General features: G+C 53.1%; 1 protein-coding gene across 6 annotated transcripts in view; it reads right to left on the bottom strand.

Annotated features, from left to right (window-relative positions):
- Window positions 1-22,816, bottom strand: part of ACOT7 (acyl-CoA thioesterase 7) — a 38,754-nt gene extending 15,938 nt beyond the window's left edge. The window contains exons 1-7 of one of the 6 annotated variants that reach the window (XM_068915463.1): window positions 22,700-22,807; window positions 17,981-18,098; window positions 14,959-15,115; window positions 7,096-7,187; window positions 2,733-2,847; window positions 1,349-1,363; window positions 359-445 (exon numbers count right to left, since the gene is read on the bottom strand). In XM_068915463.1, coding sequence (XP_068771564.1) covers window positions 359-445; window positions 1,349-1,363; window positions 2,733-2,847; window positions 7,096-7,187; window positions 14,959-15,115; window positions 17,981-18,098; window positions 22,700-22,746 — 631 coding nt within the window. In that variant the 5' untranslated portion in view covers window positions 22,747-22,807. Of the gene's footprint in view, window positions 1-358; window positions 446-1,348; window positions 1,364-2,732; window positions 2,848-7,095; window positions 7,188-14,958; window positions 15,116-17,980; window positions 18,099-19,754; window positions 20,106-22,699 lie in introns of those variants that run through there. The other 5 variants (XM_068915467.1, XM_068915465.1, XM_068915464.1 and 2 more) reach the window with 5 other exon arrangements.
- Window positions 22,817-23,132: the final 316 nt, after the last annotated feature.

Below are 23,132 nucleotides of genomic sequence, written 5' to 3'. Positions count from 1 at the left end.
TCTTCAGAAGTGAGAAGACTGCATGAGTCTGACCACAACCGCTTGCTCCATCACACAGGAAACCTTTTCCCTGAGGAGCCTTGGCTGTAACTCCCCGCACCAGCAAGATCTTACTGCCTCAAAAGTTGACTGGTGTGTGGTCCTTTGACCAAGGAGAGGATTCCATCCTGCACGTGACCTTCACCAGCCTCTATTCCATCCTCATCCTCCCCATTTCGGTGCCTTAAAGCCCTACCCTGCGTCGTACCTGTATCGGGGCATGGCCACTGCTGCTCTCGCAGATTCACCCTTGCAAGTACACAGTGAGGAGGCTCAGTTACATTTAATGAATATGATGGTAAAGCCTGATTTTACTCACCGCCGTGTACAAATCCAAGCAGAGTGCAGTCTGATGGTCCCACCAAGTGAATCAGGCTAGACTGGCTGTAGCCCACAGTATGCGGCTCTGTTTAAAACAGACAGACAGAAAGCAGAGATGTCAAACCTCGCAGGCAGGAGGCAGAGCATGATCTTGCCCGACTGCAACCTGATGTCACGCAAGAATGCTGTCAGGAGCCTGAGGACAACTGTCTGGCTCACCGTAAGGGATGAAAATGTTATGTTATGTTATTCAAAACTGAAATACTTTCAAATCAGTTCAACCAATCAACTGACATCCGTCCTGAAGAGTCCTGAAAGAAAAGGCTGTTTAATACATGATGGACTGCCAAGTCTCTCTAATATTAACCTACTAACTTTATTCAAATTCTGCTTGGTTTTTTTTTTTTTGTTTTTTATAAAGTTAACGAGAGCCTCAAAACAAACTGAAAGTAATTGAATGGGATTGGTAGCCTGAGAAAGAAAACTGTAAAGCTATCAGTTGCATGCTAAACTGAAGCATTGTACACTAGATTTTCCTAAACGTGGTTTACTTACCTGTCTGCCATTTAACAATGTATCAACAGGACCATGCTTTCAGCTCAGCTTTACTAACGTCTCTATTCCCACATCCCCAAGCAATGGCATGTACCGGCGTCATCTGACATGCAAGTGCCACTAAATCTAAGTGACATATATCGTGCCCTCAGATTGCCAGCAGAGAAGAAAAAAAAACAAAAACAAACACTGGTCTCAGAGGCCCATTCCTGGCCTTTGAATCTTTTGTTTAATGAGATATAATGCATCGGTTAAGGCACTCATTATAAGAAAAACAAACCAAGTACCCAACCGCTTAATATTATAACCTCTCCGTGAAAGTCACTAAGAGTAACAGCAATGCAAAGAGCATGTAAGCATGCTCCCCCCGTGCCTTTGCAGGCGCGCACACACACGACACAGTATCCACGAAATGCCGTGTCCGCAGCCTTACCTTTAGTCTGTCTATCTGTGAGCAGGGAGAGTAAAGAAAAAGGTATTTGAGCAATTTTAATTATCACGGAGGCGACCCACTTCAATCCCCATATGCTGGGATTACATCCACACACAGTCAGATACATTTTAAAAGGCTCAAGGACTGGCCTCGTGGGCACTAACAGCACATAAGTTTGAGGTGTGCAAGCAATGCTTTTGAGATCCCTGGTAACTGGAGCAGCTTCAAACAACGATCACTGTACAGCAGTGGACAAACGCCTCTGCCTCCCGATAACTCACCCTCGAGCTCAAACATCGGCTGATGAATTTCTTGCTAAAAAAATTGTTTCCAGAGAGTAGCTGCACATGCAGACAGCTGCAAAAACACATTCACACTTACTAAAAGCCTACATTTCCCTGACTGCTGAACAAAACTTGTTACCACTGCTCAGAAACCAACAAGCCATTTCATCTCACCTTGACAAAGACATGCAAGGCGGTAAAAGCAACCTGCCAACCAGTCTCTGGAACAAGATCGGAGGAGCTCATTCACCCCTTGCGATTTGTTGCTAGGCAACTGCTGCACAAAAAGCCTGAATCCATGTACCATTCTCACATTTTAAAGGTAGTTAAAATGAACAGACTCCAGAGAAAGCATATCCATTCAAAATGATAAAAATAGTCTGCAGATCACCTCTTCCAACTCTCCCTCCAAGAATGGTGTCTTTGGTCACATACCTCACTAAATCTCCAGAATTATATTGCAAATCCCGACACATCATCTTTGAGTACGCACTCTTAGCCACAGACACTTGAAAAAAGCTCAAGTTGCCTCCTTTAATGCACGGATGCACACTCTTGGACTGCACACGCTCTGCCACACGAGGTCTATAAATACCAGCGCGCAGCAGTGCGGCCAGTCTGTGCTCCGAGCTGCCGATCTGAAATCCAATAGCTCTAGCAACTGGGAGAGAAGGATTGGTTGTGTGAAAGCAAACTCCAGAAGACCAACTGCAGCTAATCTAGTTTGTGCAAAAACCCCTCCCTTTATCTCCCTTGATCATTCAGATCTTGGAGCCTGGAGTCACTGCTCGCCTAGAGGTAACCCGGAGCAAGTTGGTGATCTTGATACTGAAGGGAGAAGCCTGAAGAAAGCGTTCTTCTTGGCCATCATGGCAGCAAGAGCTTCAGGAGAAGCTTCCTTTAGCCAAGACAGAACTTACAAGGAGCAATGGAGACTTCACCAGGAGCAAGGAGGAAAAGTATTAACTTGGAGAAGTGACTGAACGGTCCCTGCCGTGATCCTCTGACCACTTCCCAAAAGCCTTCCCGCTTTCTCCCAACTTCGGCATACCACAGAGACATTTCTCTAGAATACACATTGCCCCTGCTGAATGCATTACCTGGGTTGATCACAGGGAAGATCACATCCCCATTTCTTTGTTTAGTTTCCAGTCGATCCAGTTTTTGCTCTTCATAACGTTTCTTTCCTTCATCTTCCTGCTCTTTTCGTGCATACTGAAAGGAAAGAAAACACAGTTCACTCTCCTGTGCATCCCACCAAGAGGTGAGCTGCGCACAAGTGGAAAGCCTGAGAGGGAGAGGATGGGTGCTCACTGCGGGGACTACTCTGTTAGTAGGGACCTGGGCCTGCACTTATTAATCTCATGTACTATCAAGGGACACCTTGCAGTACTGTGGAAAACCAAGCACTGCCATCAGCAACAGTCTCGGGCTCTCGATCAAATTAGCTGCGATGGAGTAGGGGATCAGGCACCGACCAGCCCTCTCTCCACCTGCACACGTCCTAACGAGCTGCCTGAAAACTCTCCCAGAAGCACACACAATCCCGAGTGGCAAGACGAGCACAGCTGTCAGGAAGCACTCCAGGTCAGGAAGATGGCATGTACAACCTCTTGCTGTTGTCACGATTTCATATTAAAGTCGAAAGAGAATATAGCCTTATTCTAGACCTGTCAAGTATAGTCACTGCCAGTATTTAAACACAGAACAAACAGCTATCCATTTCAAATAGGAAAACCAGTATTGGGAACAACATCCAACAGTACTGCTCAGAAGAGACACCAAAGTAAACAGGCGGTGCCTGAGCCTCTCTGAAGGGTAACTTTTAAAGCTCAAATATATACAAGATGATGTTTAGCAATCCCTGTCCTGAAAAGCTTGCAGTATGAAGACGTATACTGAAAGGACAGAACATCAGCAAAGCAAAGCACATGCAACCAGAGGGCCAGATAAGTGAAAAGCGACATCTAAATAAATTGTTCCCACTCCGTATTAATTCCTCCAGGCCCTCTACAATAAAGGGGGAAAGTTCCCAGTTTGCAACTTCAGCCACCATTTGCCGGCTAACGCTCCAAAGCTTTATGCCAAAGAGATGCTCTGGGACATCACCGACACGGCTTCCACTTGGTGCCACTGCTTCCCATGCTGCTCCTTCCCTGCAGGTCGGCTTCCCACTGACACCATCCATCAGGCCGAAGTACCCGTTTCACCCAGTCCCTGGCAGGGATCCTGATCTCCATTTGCCAACACAGCGAACACTCACTTCCAACATCCATATTCCTCAGTGAAAAACCATGGGTTTCTTATATGGCCACTCCTGGCTGCTTTGTGCCAGAAGTGCCGAGTCAGACATATGTGGTATCGGCCATTTTGGGAGACAGGAGGAATCTTTACCTTCAGGTTACTGAAGAAATATTGCCCAGGACAAAGCCCCCGAAGTGCTGAAAGCACCTGCCGCACTCAGATGCCTGGAGGTACTGTTGATTACAAGATTTGAAAGAGAAGAGAGCGCTGCTCCTCCAGGACTGAGTTCACTTGAGCAAACGTCTCCAGGTGACCAGGCTTCTCTCCTAGGTTCTGATTAGGAACAGGCACCTCCTTTGTTTCAGGATGGTGACGCTGGCACAAGGCTGGCAGCTGCTTTTGTGGCTGCTTCACTGAGAGCTGGCAATGCATCGATATGGTTGCACGTCTCTCCTCACTGGAGGAGAGCAGCCTTTGAGGACCATGGAGGAACCAGGGGGCTCTAGGGAGCCCTGGTCTCCCTCCCCATCATGAGGGGAAGCCCAGGTTTTCTTCTGCCTTCAGCCTGCACCACCAATGCCTCAACGACCTGGCATGCAAGCACTGCATCACCAGAGCAGAGGTCCCGGCACAACGATGGAGACACGTGCTACGCTCTCCGCTCTCAAAGGGTGCAAGGCCCCTCCCGAGCCACTTTGGTACTGCACACCTGGAGCCTGCCCTCCTGCCAACCTTTCCATACAGCTCTCAGAAACAACCACCTCTTTGGACAAAGTCCTCTATGCTATTTAGTGCTTTTATTCCTTGCAAACAGCTGGAAACTGAGCAAAATGTCATCAGGAAAAGGGTAAAACTACAGTAAGCGATCTCTCAGCAAGGGAGGGGAAGGTCTAGGTAGATAGCTTGTCTTGTGCCATTTTAATCCTTTGAGCACATTCATTCGTGCTCAAGGGACGCACATGAAAGGTAACCTAATGTTCCAGTCGACATTTTGCTGATAGAATATCCCTGGGTTAGGTCGACACCAGACATCCCTCTGGCTGCTACTAGAGGCTTGAGCACAAGGTATTAACTCAATTAAAAAGACCGACATCTGCCAGCTCCTCAAGGCTAAAGGCATGTGTGTAGAAAACCAAATTAAGAGTGGACGTTCTGTTCTAATAGCAAAACCTTTCTCATCATCTACACGATGTGCCTACCTCTTACTCAAAACCGGGTTCCAAATTTTGTTTGGAATCTTACCAACTTTCTGGTCGAAGGTGACCCCTTCACGACAAAACATCCAGCTCCTGCCAGAGTAGGATAACTTGGCAGATTTTCTTTGGCCCACCCAACAGCTCATAAAAACGTTCACTTTCCAGGAAAATAAGCCAAGACCAGTCATTTTAAAGATCCCTAAATTGAGTTTGACAAACTGCAGATAGACCGTGGAAGCGCTAATTCAGACCTTCCTGAGAGGTTAAGTGGCAGATGAGTGAGGAGGAAATGATACTGAAGCCCCAAAAATTTCAGGGGAAAAAAAAGCAAGTGAACTTGTTCTGATTTTAGGCAGAAAGGAGGAAATTTATCACGTGTGAGAAATGCAGCTTGACAAGAAAAAGGTTGGGATCAAAGCTCCTTGCTCCAACAGATTTTTTCCATTTGCTCCAGGTAAAATGAATACAAATCCTAGCAGATGAAGTCTTTTTCACTAGCATATTGCTGTGATGGCAGAGTATGACATGCACAAGACAGGACTACCCCTTCCCTAGAAGTCTGGTGAACAGCAAGTCCCAAGGATTCACGATTTCCTGCAAAAACAGACTGTGTGGCAAGTGACAGGTGTTTCCTAAAATATCAAACAAGCAACAGTTAGGAGTAAAGAACAGGAGTTTCTGAAGCGCTCAATTAGAGAACGTGTTAGTAACAGCAATTTGCTTCTGATGCGCACGTAAGACGACTTGATGCTAGGGCAGGCAGGAGAGCATGCCAGCTGCAGGGAGAACCACCCTCTCTCTCAGTGCGCGGGTGCAGACCCGACACGATACAAGCTGGAGCAGTTGCGGCCACCCAGTCTCTGAAGAGCTGGTGAGCAAGTTTTGCTGGTGTTCAGCAACTCTTCACTGCTGAGCCGAGGAGCCCACTGTTGCCAAGATCACATGAAAGTGAAGCGATACAGCTTTGAAGGTATGCCTGACCACTAGGGGAGGAAAAGCAATGGTCGTGATCCAGACTATAAGAAGAAAGGTTTCCTTCTGTCTGAAGGGAAGCCATTTATTGTACGGATTCTTCAAGCCCAACTGATTTTTAGATAATTTACCAGTTTGGGAGGAGCAATAACCGATTTCAGGTCTGTTCCGCCCTTCCCCTCTAGGCACAGAGGCGGCACCCCGGCAGCAGCCCAAAACCTGCAAGTCAGGGCACCGCACACACAGGCCAGTACTTGGCTCAAGAGGGCTACATGGCTGAGAGGCTTCGCAAGGACCTCCAGTCCACAGCAGCCAGATATTTCCGACCTGACAGCTTAGTCGTGCAGTTAAGAATCTGCTTGTTTTTAAGCCAGAAGATCAATCCCTTCACACACGTGCGCACTCCCTCCAGCACTGCCATGGCACATGGCATAGCAGCAACTGTGGGGAACGAATGCCAGCTTGGCAAAGGTTTCCTGCACTCTGGGCTATGGACTGACCTTGTTTCAGGTAACTGCTGGCAAAGAAAGCTTTCTTCCTCTAGAGGAATCTGCTCAGAGAACGCATGCTGGATCCTATTTATTTTACACTGTTCCCCAGCCCCACCAAAGAACTGTCACAATGAAAAACAGAGACCTCTTATTTCCGTTCATCAGCTACACGGAAAGCAGGGATTGCTTCCCTGGTCATCTATTGCTCTTTAAACAGAGCTGTTTTAATTGGGACTTAACGTAAGCCCACAAGCACTGAAGCACCTCCATAGTTGTGACTCACACACGCATCTAGCTGTCAAGCTCCAATTTTGCAACAGTTTCAGACATCTCTACAAATATTTCTGCTGCAACTGAGAACAGCAAGCACAAAGAGCATCTCCTCTCTGTGTCACAAAACCAGGTCTCTGCCATCCTCCCACCCAACACAGGCAGCCTGCAGCTGCTGCAGCGGCCTGGAAGACGCACGCCCCAGCTTGTCGTAAGCAAAAGCAGGACTCCCGAGCAGTCTCTACCCTGAACCTCTGGCAAGGTGGGTGACAACGAACAAGCAGTCTTACCTGAATAGGAGGAACTTCAACAACTTTGTTCACATTCTTTAGAGACAAGGGCACGTACCACAGAGTTGCTTTGTTCGTCACCTTCTTAGCCCCTGAAAGAGAGAAAGCAGTGAGTAAAACGTGCGCTGCCCTGTGCTAAGGACGCGCCACCCAAGCGGAGGAACCCCACTGCAGCAGGCCACTTGCCCCAGAACCGCTGAGGCCTGGAGAGCTGGATGCAGCCAGCAGACCAGCCAAACCTCCCCCAGCACAGCCCCCGACTTGACTATTTGTTATTTCCTGCACAGTTTCACGACTTGTCCACCTCCTTCTACAGGTATCCTTGGCAAATCACAGTCTGAGGAAACAGCTTGGTCTCTCTTGAGGCCAGGTGACAGGCCCAAGGTAAGCAGAGCTATACCGAGGAGCAATTTGCCTTTTCACGTAGTTTGCAAGCTTGAGGTATCTGTCACAGCAAGTGCCCTAGATACTTATGCATAATAGGGAGCATGCTCAAGATAACGCACCTGCTACCAACACTACAACGCGCGCACATCTTCCATTGCCAGAGCACCACTGCTGCATCACGAGGTCACAGGCCAGCGCTGAAGACCGAGCTGCTGGAAACGCGAGCAGCAGACGAGGGGTGGAGAGAGACTACTCTGCTTCAGAAATGCTTGAATCTTCTGGCCCTGTACTTTGCCTGCGTGTGAGCAGGTGTGTTTCAGGCATGTGCACACACAAGAAAGGCTGCTCAAGTGTCACAGACTCTGGGTAGCTGCTGTGCTGGTGGGTGCTTTTGAGCAGCCAGGTGACAACACTTGTAAAGACAGGCTTAAACATGACAATTTCCAGCTGGAATCAGGTGAGACCGAGCGGTGAGCATGAACAGTGGCAGAGTTCACGAATGACATGTTGGACGGCTCAGGCAGCTCGGAGCAGGCACTGTTCATACTCCTTGAGGTCAAAGCAGATCATGATTACAGAGGGGCTGGAGGAGTTCGTACACTGCTGTTTGCTCTGCCATACAAGCTGTCCAGAGACAGAGGCCCTGGGACGTTAAGATCAGAGAGAGCAGTTCATCCCCTTTCACGGTCACAGACCTGTCATCAAGCTCACAGGCAGAGTGCTGATGGTGGCTGAGAGGCCAGGGATGCTCATCTAGCCCAACCGAGACCGGCTGCTGTGTGCCCTGCAGCCGAGTCTTTCCCAGTACCTGCATGCCTCTTCTCTGATCTGGCGAGCTGATGCGGTGCTCTCACAGTGGAAGGACATGGCTTACAAACCGCAATGCACGACGGGGGACGTCGCACCACTTCTCTCACAGGAGCTGGCCCGTGCAGTGCCCTGGCAGAGGCTCTGCCCCTGGGAACTGCTGGCCGCAGGGTGTTTTCCCAAATCAGTGCCCGTGGAGGAGCTCCAGAAACAGTCTGCAGCAAAATTAGTGCTTTGTATCAGGGAAACAGCAGAAAATATCACCCCCTCAGTAGCAGGAGATTTAGGAGGCAGATTCTGAGCAAAAAACTTACTGTTCCAAAATTGCCTCAGTTTCTCTTGGAAGTAATAAAAGGGCTTCTAAGCACAGCCCCACTGCTCTCACCACTGCAGGTTCCTCCACCACTGTTTCTGAAAGCCTGCTCTTTTATGGCTTGCAACACAAACTCACGCAACCTTCTGGCAAGGGCTCTGGAACTGCCTCCAGTCCTGCCGACGGCACAACAGCACCGCAGCTCCTCTCCCTCAGCTGACAGGAGCTCCTGACGCAGCCGAGGCACCAGCCTTCGTGGGCATGCCACAGCGCGCGTCTCGGATGAGCTACAGCTCTCTGCTCCCTCAGCAGCTACAAGCAGAGAGGGACTGCATTTCTGCCGTGCTTTGACTCCGAGTGGATCTGACAACGTGCTTTTGGGAATAAGACTTACTGTCACACCCACTAAAACCATCCTGACAAGCAAAGCTAGTTACCACAGCAACCACATGAAAGGACCTTTTTCAGGCTTAAGTGAGCAATGCACACTAAATTATGCAGAACGAGTTAATTGGAGATTTTTACACTCTTTAATAAAAAAGTATCAATAGAACTGTAATTCTCAAGGAGCCTACTTTGAGTCTTAAGAGCTACACTTCTCTTTTCCAGTGCTACTCTTCCTTAATCACTTCCAAGCACATTTAATATTTTGACATTTGGTATTAGTCAAATGAGCGTTCTCACTTGCAAAGCTAGCATGTTAGTTTGGGTGTCTGCATTTATATTTGACAAGTACATTGTCAGTGCTGCAAGTTAGAGGGTGGTGGAGGAGGTGCTGTCACGCTGCATGACATTTGCTGGCTGATGGTTTAGATGAGCTGAGATTAGAGAATCATAGAGGCAGGTTCCAGCTACATCTACTAGTAGTTGTCTTTGCAAAGAAATCTGCATGAAATGCCATCGCCATGGGCAGGTGATGCTTCCAGGCCGCTCGGAGCCTGCTGCCAGGTGAAGTATCAGCTAGCCTAGAGCAACGGAGTGGCAGGCCACATGGTCTCCTCCCCCTCCTGAGAGCACAGCAGGGTACACGCTCACTAGAGCTGCCACAGAGGGGCTGGACAATGCAGCTAGCAGGGAAGAGAGCATCACGGAAATAAAGTCCTTTTCCATACGGGCAAGAGGAGGAGATGCAGGAACAGGCTGGTGCCCAACAGCAGCCCCCAGCTACTCCACTCAGCTCCAATGCGGGCCACAGGCTGCCCTTCAGAAGAGACTGTGGTGAGGGCAGGCAGGGAGAAAATACAAATGTTAGGCTTGATAGGTGGATCCCTGAGCATCTGCCATATTGCCAAGTTTCCAACTCAGAGCTTGCATCTGTTTCCAGGGAAATAGGTTGTTCCCGCACAGTGCAAGCGCTCTCCTTCAGTGCAACAGAGGTAGGGCTACGTTGGAGCGCCAGGGACAACGTGACCCATGGACTTGCTTTTCCCGCTTCTCAACTCACACAGTGCAGACGGACAGTGGTGAGAAACGATGGAGGATTTCATGTGCTTTTCATGGAGCCAGGGGAACAGCTGCTCTGCTCTCCTGAGCAGCAACACAAGGGAAGAGAAACGAGGCCCCTGATCAGCCCGTCACTAGAAAAGCGCCGCCAGCCTAAGGAATCCAGAAGCCTTCAGTCATAAGGCTATACACTGCATGTTAACAAGCCACCAGGTTGTGCAGCACAGAAGGCAAGCCAAGCAAATGAAACCCACAGGTGGTAAGTTCAAGGGGAAAACAAGACATTAGTTTCTTTAGGTCCTTTTAATTGGAGGGACTCAGGCTTGTATGCATCCACAAGAGTTTGACGCTAATGAACCGTGTCAGCTGGTACCGTCTCCCCAGATTAGCCTCCCAACCTCCCACGCCCAGCCCAGCCTGGCTGTGGCTGCCTCCAGAGACAGCGGGACACACAGGGCACTCCTGTGCCAGCACTACACGTTTTCATTGCAACCCAGCGCTAAAGTGCCACAGTGAAATAAAGCAAATTTCTCATTTGCTCTGTAATTAAGCACTGGGCCTTGAGGTTCCTGTCTGAATAGAACATCGTATCAGCTCCCACCAGACTTGGCACCAATACCAGGGTTTGTACTCTGCAAATGCAACTTGAACTGATAACTTAAACAGTTCATTGAAAAGGAGAGAGAGAGGAAGCTTGGACTTAAAAGTAGATGTGATTTGACAATTTCTGGATGCTGTTTTTGGTTCAACTCCTCCATTTCTTTCTTAGATTTCAAGAGAAGAAGTCTATGTCAAATCTAATCTATGCATTTGTTAGGAACAGCTAAGGCTGAATAGACCTCATTTCCCTGTGCAACACTGGAAGTTTTTGGTCATCTCTTAAATCTAAGTCTGTCAGGTGACATAAATTGAGAGGAAAACCTCTTGCAAAAAGTGGTATTTCTTCAACAATCCAGAAGGACAACTTAGCACATCTACCATGTTACATAAAAATTTTTCCATGACAGAACTTCTTGCCTGCCACTGCAGGCAAAGAGGAGAAAGAAAATATGTTTTTTCAAACCTCGTTTCCTGACTGCCTGGAAGAAACCAATGCAAAGCATCCAAAAAGATAGAATGAAGGCCACTGATGCTTCATATGCATATACAAAGCATAACACAGTATTACGGAGATAAGCAGCACCATGCCCTGTCAGCAGGCCTTTCTTGCAAAGCCAGTCAGGAACCTCAGTTTGTATCAGGAATCAACAGTCTGTAAGCAAGGAGTTATGTATCAACAAATCATACTGTTTGGTGGGAGAGCCACCCAGGCTGAGCCTCTCCCCTCCAAACGCCCCTCGGGAGGGCAAGACACCTCTGTCTGCGCAGGGCACCCAGAACTCACAGCTCCGCTGTGTGGGTTTCATCTGCAGTGAACACCAAGACAAGATTTGTTATCTGCTCCGTGTCTGATGTTACAAGTGACAAAACAGGAAAGATGAAGATTATCAACATGAGCTCTTTGCCTGTTGCACTCCTTTCTTTAGATGCTTTGAGGGCTAGGGAAATATTTTCACCACTGACTGGTACTGCGCAACTGACTCTGGAGCCTAGGAGGGTACATTTATATCAGTGAGACCCCCACGGGTCTTCCTAACAGAAAGTGGAACATCTCAGAGAAGAGAATTTGACCTGGCATTGGCCTCCCATTAAAAATAATAATAACAGTAATAAAAAAAAGAGTCAATTCCATGAGCCTCTCCTGAAGAAAAAGAACAAGTCCTAGAAAAAGTCAGGGCTGCACCAAACAATACCCGACTGTCTCAGTACAAATAGAAGGCACACCAAAAAACTTGTGCATGCTAAAATAGCCACGACAACTGCATGAAGTTGCCCTGTGGGAAGATGAAATTGGGTTACCAGAGTTACCTTTACCACCTCGGAAGGGAGTTTTCAGATCAAACCAGAGCCAAAGGTTGATCTCACAAAGCTACAGATTCTCCTGACTAGATTCTGTAACAAGAGTGGAGGATTTGTAGAAATGCCTGAAAAATGGATCAGAACAGTCTTGCAAGAATTCTAGCAAACAAATAGTACGTATAGGTTCACAAGCAAACACAGCCCTCTAGCGTCAGAGTAGCGGCTCTCCAAGAAGGGGAGCAGCACCCAGCACAAGAGTCACAGCCCACCACAGCTAGCAAAGCCAATTCAGAGCAAGGTAAAGAAAGAACGAGGTGGGGGGGCTGCTTGCATACATCTTACTCAAGAAGTAGACTGTAATCTTTTATCTCCCTTCCTGCCACCAATCACTATCATATTGCAAGACTAAGTAACGACCGCAGCTGATGCCAACATTCAACAGCATTTTGATCAGACAGAGCTGATTAGCGAGAGCACACCACATCCCAAGGCTGTTTCCTCTGGGAGGGACAGACGGTTGCTAATGAACACTATGGCAGGACATCACTGAAGCTCTCTTACAGCCCCTTTCTGGCACTGGAAAAATTGCAGCAAGAGCTTCTTTCAGTAGCCCAGAAGAACTAAACGATGTTAATCCCCAGCGCTAGCCTCCTACCTGCTGTTTGACCCTCCAGCACCATACAAGAAGGTTCTCAATAGCACAAGAGCGTTTAAGCACAGCAGAACCAGGAGCAGTCTGACAAAGCAAGAGACACTCATTTCATAGTCCTGCAAGAGGGGCATGCAAAGAGAAGAATAAAATATAGCCTTAACCCAAAACACAGCCATTGCTCCCCTACTCCCCTGAAAGGGCAGTTGGTGACTTGCACTTTTAACAAAGGACACACAAGGAACAGTCATTGCCTACGGCTTAAACCCCAAACACAGGCATGCCTGAGAAAAGCAACAAAGAGGCACTGCAGGAGAGTTTTACTCAAGAATCAAATGCTCTATGAGACCTCTCTCCCTTCTCGACCTGCTCTAGCTGATGCTGGGAAGCAGCCTCACATTGCAGAGGCCCTCCTGAGACCGTAACCCCACAGCCGGAGCCTCCCTGTGCAAGGTACGCTGCGGAGCGCGTTTATGTGACAGCAGCCTTGACACAGCCTTCCCTCTGTCGTGATGCGCGAGCACCCTGTCACACTTGCGCCCTGTCACACTTGCGCCCCGGCCAGCTCGGGGAAGGAACCCGGGAGGTTTCCACTCGCACGGTGTTCTCCCCGGCACGCACTCTGCTCGTGTTCGCTGCCATGCCAAAGTCGAACATCTCTTCGTTTCCTGGGAAACTGCCACCCTGTCCTGCAGGCTCCTTCCCATTCAGCTGCTACACCTGTCCCCTAGGCTGCACCAGCCTAACTGGCAATCGAGCTACCGGGGCGCGCTTGGAGCGACACGGGGAAGACGACGCTGCCACATGCTGTGCCATGCTAGCTTCGAGTTCTTCTGCACCACTGAAGACGCGTTGGGCCTTTTCCCAGAAAACTGCAAGTCAGGGACTGCGTGTGGATAGAAGAGCTTTTCTCATTGACCACCTTCACACTACCACCTAGGCTTCATTCTGGCACTGGCTGCTCTCTATTAACTTCCGATTAAAAAAAAAAAAAGTGCTTGGCCAAAGCACCTTTTTTGCTGAAGCCAAACAGTGCTGTTAATAACTGCAGAGGTTATGCTGGAGGCGAGTGCCATACAGCCGGCCCTGGCTGCTGTGCGCCAGGCAGGCATGGTTTGTCCCGCTGTGGCAGGTTGCACAGTCCAAACAAGGGACTGCTACCCAGCCCCTGCCAAAAGCTCTCCTCACTCATCCCCACATCCTCTTGTGGATCGTCTTGTAAAAGGCAGAGCAAGTGAAAGAGCTGGGCAGCAAAGGGAAAGTAGAATTTAAGAGACACCCATGCAAATAGCTCTACATCACATCCAAAGGAAAGCAGTTAATACTTTGTACAGGGAGAAGCACAGACAGCTGTCCAAGTGCCAAAGCATGGCAGAAAGAACATCGGAGCACAGACAAGTTCCTTGAAAGCCCGCAGAACAGAAACAGATGGAGAAAAATCTCTTTGAAAGGGAAATACCACAAAGACACTTTGGAAAGTCCTGCCAACTTCCCGGTGACCCTCCAGGGACGCAGAGATCACAGGTGGTTTCACACGACTCGCTGTCACCAAGCGCCCTGCTCCAGCAGCGTCCCTGATCAGGACTGTGAACAAAGCAATAATCAGTCCTTTCCTCACTCACCACCCTGAGAAGCTGGCCCAGCACACAAGCCCTGCGTGACTGCTCTGCAGCCTCAGGCCAGGGTACAACGCCTCTAAGGAAAGGGAATTTCTCTTTGGCAGGGGCATGCACACACACAAGGCCAAGCAAGCCGTTGTCTAACCCACGTTGGAAGGGTCTGTCAGAGAGCATCAGCTTCCCAGAACCAAATTCTCTCCTTGCCAGGCCCTAACCTCCAAGGCTCCAGATTATCAGGGCTCCCTCCCTCCAGAGTCCCAAGACCATTTAAGTATCTGACCCTGAGCCCTGCAAAAGAGTGGGGTACCACACCCTAGAGACATGGTGAAGGCACCCCTGTACTGCTAGGGAGTTGGGGCAGGCAGGCGGGACTTTGCTCTGAACACTGCCAGGGCACAGAGCAACCCCCTGCGGCTGCACAGAGTTTAGCTGGGGACACAAACCTTTGTCCTTTATCTGCTTTCCCCCGGGGGATTGCCCGGGTATCCCCAACTTGACTGCCCTGCACTGGAAGCTGGAAAGCAGACTCCTCCGTTCCTGCCAGGCAAACTCTACACACACTGCTCAGTTCTGAAGAAAGCTTTCATTCCCTGAGAGAACACAGGGCAAGCTGAACACAAAATGACCCCGACTTACATAGTAGTTTTTAGGCAGCCCATTGACTTGAGCTTTCACAGTACACGTAGAGGTTGTGATTTCCAGGAAAACAGAGCAAGCAGAACACAGCACTGCCTGAAGGTACTTACCTGTTAAAATATTTTCAGACAGTACATTGACTTGGACTTCCACAGAGTGCTTGGAGGTGTAGGTGATCTCTGCGCTGACGTTAGCCACCTCGCCGATGCACATGGGAGAGAGGAAGTCCGTACGCTCCACCCGAGCCAGGGCAGCCACACAGGGCTCCTAAAAATTGCAGAGGAGCCAAGGTTAACACCTGCTGAAACCAAGCCCCCACAACTCTGGCTAAGCTCTGAATGAGGACTCTCTGCTTTACAGAACTGTCACCCTCTCCCCGGAGTGCAGGCTAGCACAACCGAAGTGAAGAGGGCATACGGAGACTTCATGCAGGAGTTTTTGTCAGCACCAGGAACCGAAGGAAATCCACTGGTGGGGCACTGAGCAGAGACAACACTGGCCAGCTGCCCTTTCGCTCCCCAGCCACAGCTCTGCTATGGACCCTTCCTCAGGAAGCACTACTGACTTCCCCCTTTAATAAACAAGAAGCTTGTTTGTTAAATAAAAACCAAGTTTCCAAAGTTGTGATAAATTATCTTGCACATAAAATACAAGTTTTATTACAGTCAGTCAAAGAAGCAAGGCTGAGCCACTATTCAATGGTAACCAAAGCACTGCAGCTGAAAGTAAATTCTCACTCCTATAGGAAGAGAAAGTCAATTCTCATATAGCTTAAAAAGTTATCCTGATATTAGCCATTAGATTAGGTGTATAGAGCAACCCCTGCCTTTACTGAAACCAGCACCTGCTTTGAACAGTTGCACTATTGGCCTTGCAAAAATCATGCCCAAAGGATTGCCTGAAAACTTACTGTTGAACAGTGGACGTTGTTTTGCTGTGTTTGATACCTGTTTAATAGGGAAAACAATCTGGATGAGCAGGACTTGAGTCTTATCAGAGAGGGGCAGTAATATTTCAGGTACTCCTGAATGCTGTGGAAACACTTACAACTCAGCCAAAAAGTAAAGGGAGGATGCTACCTAGTTTACCAGTGGTAGGGGGAAGCTCTAGCAGTGGCATCACATCAGCAGTTTACTTATAAAAATAAGCACTTCTGATAAAGATTAATTACTGCAAAGAGCTCTCAGAACTAAACAGTTTACTTTCTGAAGTCATTAAAGATACTACAAGGTCCCTTGGGAGGAAGACAACGCAGTGCTCTGTGCCCCGTCGTCCCGCAGGAGGCGGGCAGGGGAAGGCAAGCAGGCACAGGACAGACACCGAGGCTGCTCTGCCTTTTGCTAGGCTACAGAATTGCTCCCCTAGGAGAGCCTCGCGGGAGCTGCAACCGCTTGCACAGCAGACTTCCCAGCTAGGAATAAAGACAACCAAGCAAAGCCCCACGCAGTCTCTCTACCTGGCAGTTGGCCTCTCACTGCAGTAATTAGTTTGCAGACTAAATCCCATGGGACATGGAGCAGCCTCTTCTGTGGGCACCTAGCCAAGCACTTCCAGGCTTCACTGCTGCCTAGAAGTCACCAGGACAGCCCTAGTTATCACGAGTTACAGCAAAAAGCACAACTTTGCTGCATCTCCCAACAGCTTCTGAGGCTCAGTCGTGAGGCTGGGATACTGTGGATCTCTCAGGGAGCTGAGGGAGGATTTTGCCAAGATTTGGGAGCAGGTCTGTACTGTGCGGCCTATAAACCCCTCAAAGGCCTCAAAAACTGACCTGCGACAAGACTGCAGTCAGGTAGGTAAGAAAGGCAGGAGATGGGCTCAGGAAACAAGGGCCTTGTGCAGCCACCTACCAAGGAGGACTACAGGCAGGGCGTGCAGACAGAGAGGGGAGAGGGAATCCCAAGGAGCGCAGTCAGCCAAACGCGCATGAAAGCTAAACCTCTAGCTTTGGTGTTTATGAGCATCAGAGGGTGTTTATCAGAGGGTGTCATGTAACCGATTTGTGAACTACTCAATAAACAGCAAAACTAATCCTGCCACAAAGTAGGTGGAAAATGGCTTCAAGATGACACTGATTCACATATCGGAGAACAGCTCACTACGGGGAGAACCCATGGAGTCCACCTGCAGCGAGGTGCAAGCTGCACACAAAAAACCCGACTCCTGAAGGCTCTGCTGTGCACCTCAGGCTCCCTCCTCACCACAGCTGGTGGAACAGAGGGCAGATGAGCAGCAAAGTCCCCACGGAAACATTTCTACTAGGAGAAAACCAAGAGCATAGGAACAGGCTAAACCACAAAACCATCTGTCAAACAGCAACCATTTGTAAGGCCAGGAAGAGTAAGCCACCAGCTTCTTCCTTTCACAGCCAAGTCTTCTGAGTCCTGCCTCAAGATGTGATGGAGGACAAACCCCGATCAAGTGTCAATAAGCACCTTAGCAAGTCCCCAGTCTGAGCTGCTTTGGACACACCAGTTTCCTGACAAAGGGAAACCAAGCTCCTGTTCAAGGCGGAGCAAGCAGAAAAAGGACAGATGCGCAGAGGACAAACTTGGAGCTTCTCCAGTGTGAAGCGTCAGCGCAGGGAAGGCTCTGAAGCCTCAGACTGAGCGCTAAACCAAACCAGAGAGCAGTGCTCCTTACAAGACGCCGGGGCTTTGCACTGGGTTTCTAGCACTTCCTGTGGGAAAGTGCTTTCAGTAACAGCGCAGCACCTCAGAGCACAGAGCCAAGAGCCAGAGCTGACGGCACAAGGGACTGCAGCAGCACAGCTGCAGGAGAGGCTTGAACAGCAACCTCCTTCCTGCAGCCACTGCAAGCACCCGGGCAGAGCACCGTGACTTGGATCATGACCCTTTATGAGTTGTGCCTGTGGGGTTTTGTTTGTTTGTTTGTTTGTTTTTTTAACATCTGCAGGGGGGAGTACAAGCTCCCAGCCACACACAAGGGTACTGCAGACAACGCGTACAAACAACGCAATACAATTGGATACAGTGTTTACGAGCGTACGCTCACAAACTATAGCTCTTTGCCCCTTGCTGCCCCCGTCCTGCCCCCCGAATTCAGCAGGCTGTGCACAAAGCTGGTGAGTCACCCTCCAGGCACGCTCAGGCCGCAGCAGCACACACTCACCCCCGCCTGGGAATTGCAGTGCCGGGTACTGATGATGGCTCCAGCCTCCTCGATCATCTTCAGAACGGTGCCCCCATGGACGTTCCCTGCGATGTTCGCATCGTCCGGGCGCATAATCCTGGGGGAAAGTCACAGGAGCTCAGCCGGTTGGGTCACCCTTCCTTCCCTTATCGTGCCCAGCCTCAGGACAGGAGAGCTGACCCTCCCGCAAACAAGCCCAGCGCTGAGCAAAGGTCAGCTGGTGCAAGAAAAGAGAAAGGCCGTTCTCAATGTAGCAGGAAATTGCTTCATCTGCCCAGCTAGGAATTTCACTTTCTCCTTCCCCAGCGCAGGTACTTTACTGGTGCAAGCGCAGGCAGCGCAACCACCTACCATAAACTGAGAATTCAGATCTCCTGGGTGTGACACGTTTCACACAGCGAAGTCACACAGTTAGCCACTTGCTGACACGCTCTGGCGACTAGGTTGGTCTGCCACCACGTTTGGGGGTGCCCTCCAAGAGCAGAGGCGTGCCCAGGCACAGCTGAAAATCCCCACTCCCCTGCACCGTCCACAGGAGGGGATTCGCATACTACTGCCCTTTCCTGTCCTTCATCACTACCCTCCTCCTCACCGTGTTCAGGGAGGAAACGCAGAATAACTCTTCCTTCCTTCCCTGCAGGAAATGGTGGTTACCAAACCTGAAAAGCAAGTCAGGAACAGGAGCAACACCCAGCATACGGAGGCTGGAGGTGTGTGCCTGAAGCACCATGTCCCGCAGGAGCGAAGGCTCTGCTGCTTTCAACCGGAGGCAGAGTGCAGCGCAGGCACCTCGCCAAGCACAGCGCGGCACCCTGCCAAGCTGCGTTACACGCAGCCCCGCTGCTCCGTGGGCACCGCTCCCGTGAGCTGGTGCGTGGCGGTGGCCGCTGCATCCCACCACGAACCAGTGAGGCTTCCCCAGCCTGCCAGCTCCCCACCAGCAGCCGATGGGCGCAGGCACTCTCTGCGCCACCAGCTCGACACCGCTGCTGTGCAAGTGGCAGGGTAGGCTGTCAGATATTCAGCCATCCATCGCGTACACAGCACGCTGCCGGCAGCTCGCATCCGGACCAAGACGTGACACTGCTCTAAAGGCCACTTCCCCACACAGCTACTTGGCTGCACCCTTATCAGAGGAAGGGCAGCTCCAGCCACTGCACCAGGCCTTTTTTTCTTTTCTTTTTTTAGTCATTACATACAGACTGACTGTTTTTCCTAAACTAGTTTCTGTTATTCTAGGCCAAGCCAGTGACAGGTTTAGGGCATTACTGGATTACTGCAGGCCACCGGCAGAGAAGTCCCCAGCCACGAGGGCCGTTTTCAAATGAAGCCAGCCCAGCACAAGCTGCCTCGTGACGTTCAACAGGTCACATCCGCTGTGGCCGTTTCTGACTCCGGAGCTCTAGCACAGAGGGGACAGGAAGGACTGCATCCCCCAGCGCCTTTTCAGTGGGCAGCTCTTTGGCCAGGAGCCCGGGAGACACCGAGTCCCGGCTGGGGATGCCCAGGGGACACGAGTCCTCAGCTCCCAAGGGCTCCCCTGCAGGCCCTAGGCCGGGAGAGGGCCCGGCACGGGAGGATGTGCGGCAGCCCTGCAGACCACCCCGGCACCCGGCAGAGAGAGGCAGGATGCTCGGGCACCAGCCACCCACCAGCCCACGCGGCACCGCCCATGCTACCGCGCGCCACCCCCAGCCCATGCCTGGCGGGTCCGCCGTGCTGTGCCGCCCAGGAGCGCTCCCAGGGCACCTACCGGGTGAGCTGGCGGGCCATCGCGCCCCACGCAGCGCGGCCCCACGGCACGGCTCGGGCACAGCCTCACGCTGGGCGCACGGCGCCGGGCCGCTCCCCACGCATGGCAGCCAAGGACGAGCGCTTCCTGCGCGGCCGCGCCGAGAAGTCCCGCTCGCAGCCAACCGGCGCCGCTTACCTCAACCGGTCACCATGGAAACCAGCTCTCAGCAATCACCGCGAGTGGAAGGAGTCAGCCGGATGCGGCCCTCGCCCGTCCCCTTGCGCAGGCGGGATGCCGCCCGGCACCGGCCCCCCTCGCCGGACGCGGTCAGCTCTTGCCCGTCCCCTTGCGCGGGCGGGATGCCGCCCGGCACCGGCCCCCCTCGCCGGACGCGGTCAGCTCTTGCCCGTCCCCTTGCGCGGGCGGGATGCCGCCCGGCACCGGCCCCCCTCGCCGGACGCGGTCAGCTCTTGCCCGTCCCCTTGCGCGGGCGGGATGCCGCCCGGCACCGGCCCCCCTCGCCGGGCTGCCCAGCACACCGCAGCCCCGCTCCTCCAAGCGGCGGCCCCTCCCCGGGGCGCCTCTCCCGCAGAAGCCACAAAGATAGCAGACGAGAGGGCTGCTCCGGCTCTGCGCCTGCGACAGCCAACCCTGCCAGCGCCCAACCCGAACGGGTGGCCCCAGCTCCAGGAGAGGGCCCCCGAAGGCCTCCCCACTGCCTTCAGGTCCAAGCACACACCACCAGCGACACCTGGAAGCAATTGCTATCAGATTTCTCCCAAGCCCTGCAGGGAAGCTCTTTCCCTCCCAGAAGGGCCAAACCACAAAGCTAAGGCTGTTTCTAAGAGCCTGAAGTCTGCTGGCCTCAACCCAAGCAGAGCTGAGCTCGCACCGCTCCTAGCCCTGGTACCGGTACTCAGCCCCAGAGCTACAGCAGTAAGATTCGGGCTAAGGAAATCCAAAACAGAAACAGGGCATGACCTGCAGGTACCAAGCCGAGAACCGAGTACTGCCACCCACCACTTCCTTACCTCCTGCTGCTGCAGCAAGGACGAGCTTGGAAGCTCCACACGCGCATGAACCAAGCATAGACCTTTTCACAAGGACATCCTGTCTCCCCTTCCTTTACAGACACTGCTCTTCCAACAGACTGCTCACTTTTGGAGCAAAGAGCCTCCCAGTTTTAGCCAAGAAGGAAAATCCCACCTCTCCACAGGGAGGGAAGCATTGCAGGTCTCACTCACAGGTGCTCATATCACTCCACTTCCCTGCCCTTTGCTAGCCAAGGAGGGACACCCCACAGCTGCATGGCAGGTCTCCCCCTCGCACCCTCTGCCACACAAAGGGGTCCCCGGCAGGGTCCGTCAGCGTGAGCCAGAGGGACGAGAGAAGAAGCTCCCGTATGCAACCCAGCCTCCGTTTGACTAGGATCCCGCGTTCAGTCTGCACAGCCCGCCCTCAGCACAGGTGTTCCTCTTGATAAGGCCCCCCAAGCTGGACTCAGTGGCAAGAGTCAAACATTTCACACACTTTAAAAATAAGCTGTCCTCAGACAACTGGGAGTCAAGGAAGCTCCCACAGGACATACTCAGCAGTACAAGTTTTCCCTCCAGCCTGCACACGTTGTGTGCTTGCAAGTAAAACCATCCCCATACGGTGCTAACGATCACAGTTCGGTAGCGACAGCGCGCTCGAGCTGCGGCAGAGCAGGTAGAATTGTCCAGATAAAGTTCTCTCCCTGGAGGTTGGAAGAAGGTGAAACAAGCCCGTCCTGTGCAGCTAATCTGTTTCCCTGCAAGATTAGAGTGCTCCCGCCCTGGTTTAGCCAATTAAACATATAGCAGCCTTGGCATTTCAGCAACTCACCGCGCTCGCCCGCTGTTCTGCGGGGAGCAGAGCTGCCGCCCAGCAGGCCACGGGGCACTGCCCAAGGGACCTCTCGCCAAACCACCCCACCCAAGTCTCCCAGGGCACGACACCCTCCAGCAGAGCCTGGCGGTGAGCACCCACCTCCTGGGCTTCCCCTGCGGGCAGCAGAGTTTCGCCCCCTCCCAGAGAGCGGCCGCAGGCTGCCGTGCCTGCGGTGTGTTGGCGTCAGACCCTCCAGCACTGCAGCTGGTGGAGACGGCAGCTGAGCCGCGTGCCGGCCACCACAGCTGGGCCGAGCTGTGCGGCACCCCGGGGACCGTGGCTGGAGCCTCTGGCAGAGCAGCTCAGCGTCGCGGGCCTCGACAGGACCCCGGGCACCACAGTTGGGGCCTCCAGCAGAGCCATTCGCCATCGTGGGCCTCGACGGGGCCGTGAGGGCATCACAGGCCTCGACAGGACCCCGGGCACCACAGCCAGAGCCTCTGGCGGAGCCGCTCAGCGTCGCGGGCCTCAACAGGACCCCGGGCACCGCAGCCAGGGCCTCTGGTGGAGCCGCTCAGCGTCGCGGGCCTCGACAGGACCCCGGGCACCGCAGCCAGGGCCTCTGGCGGAGCCATTCGCCATCGTGGGCCTCGACGGGGCCGTGAGGGCATCACAGGCTTCGACAGGACCCCGGGCACCACAGCCAGGGCCTCTGGCAGAGCCGCTCAGCGTCGCGGGCCTCAACAGGACCCCGGGCACCACAGCCAGGGCCTCTGGCGGAGCCATTCGCCATCGTGGGCCTCGACGGGGCCGTGAGGGCATCACAGGCCTCGACAGGACCCCGGGCACCACAGCCAGGGCCTCTGGCGGAGCCGCTCAGCGTCGCGGGCCTCGACAGGGCCCCGGGGACCGCGCCGGGGCCTCCGGCAGAGCCGCTCGCGTCGCGGGCCTCGACGGGGCCGTGAGGGCGTCGCGGGCCTCAACGGGGCCGGGCCGGGCCGGGCCGGGCGGGGCGGCTGCGGGGGCCCTGCCGCGGTCGCGGGGGCCGCCGCGGGCAGGCAGCCGCGGGCAGGCGGCCCCGAGCGCCGTCCCCGCGCGGCGCCGGCCCCTACCTGCACACCTGGATGGCGGCCGGGCCCGCGGCGCCCCGCTCCGACATGGCGGCACCGGCGACCGGCTCGGCTCGGTTCGGACCCCGCCCCCTCCCTGCCGCTGCGCCGCGCGTGCGCACTGCCGCGGGGCGGGGCGGGAGGGCGCTGCTGCGCCGCGGGGCGCCGCGCGGGGGCGCCGCAGTGCCGGGCTCGGCGCAGCGCAGCGCAGCGCAGCGCGGGGGGCGCCGCCCGCCGGCCGGGCCGCCGCTGCCCCGGGGAGAGCGCGCCCGCCCCGCCGGCAGCTCGGGGCCGCCCCGCGCCGGCTTCGCCCGTCGCACCGGCTGCGCCGCCACGCCTGAGGCCGCGGGCCAGCGGCACCCGGCTCCCGGCGCTGCCCGGGCTTGCCGGCTCGCTCTGCCCGCAGGTTTCCCTTCGGCAGCGCAGCGAGCGGCCC

This window comes from Struthio camelus, chromosome 21 (assembly GCF_040807025.1).
Source record: "Struthio camelus isolate bStrCam1 chromosome 21, bStrCam1.hap1, whole genome shotgun sequence".
NCBI lineage: Eukaryota > Metazoa > Chordata > Aves > Struthioniformes > Struthionidae > Struthio > Struthio camelus.
The sequence above is the reverse complement of the archived record's forward strand: the minus strand, read 5'-3'. Positions and strand labels throughout refer to the sequence as shown.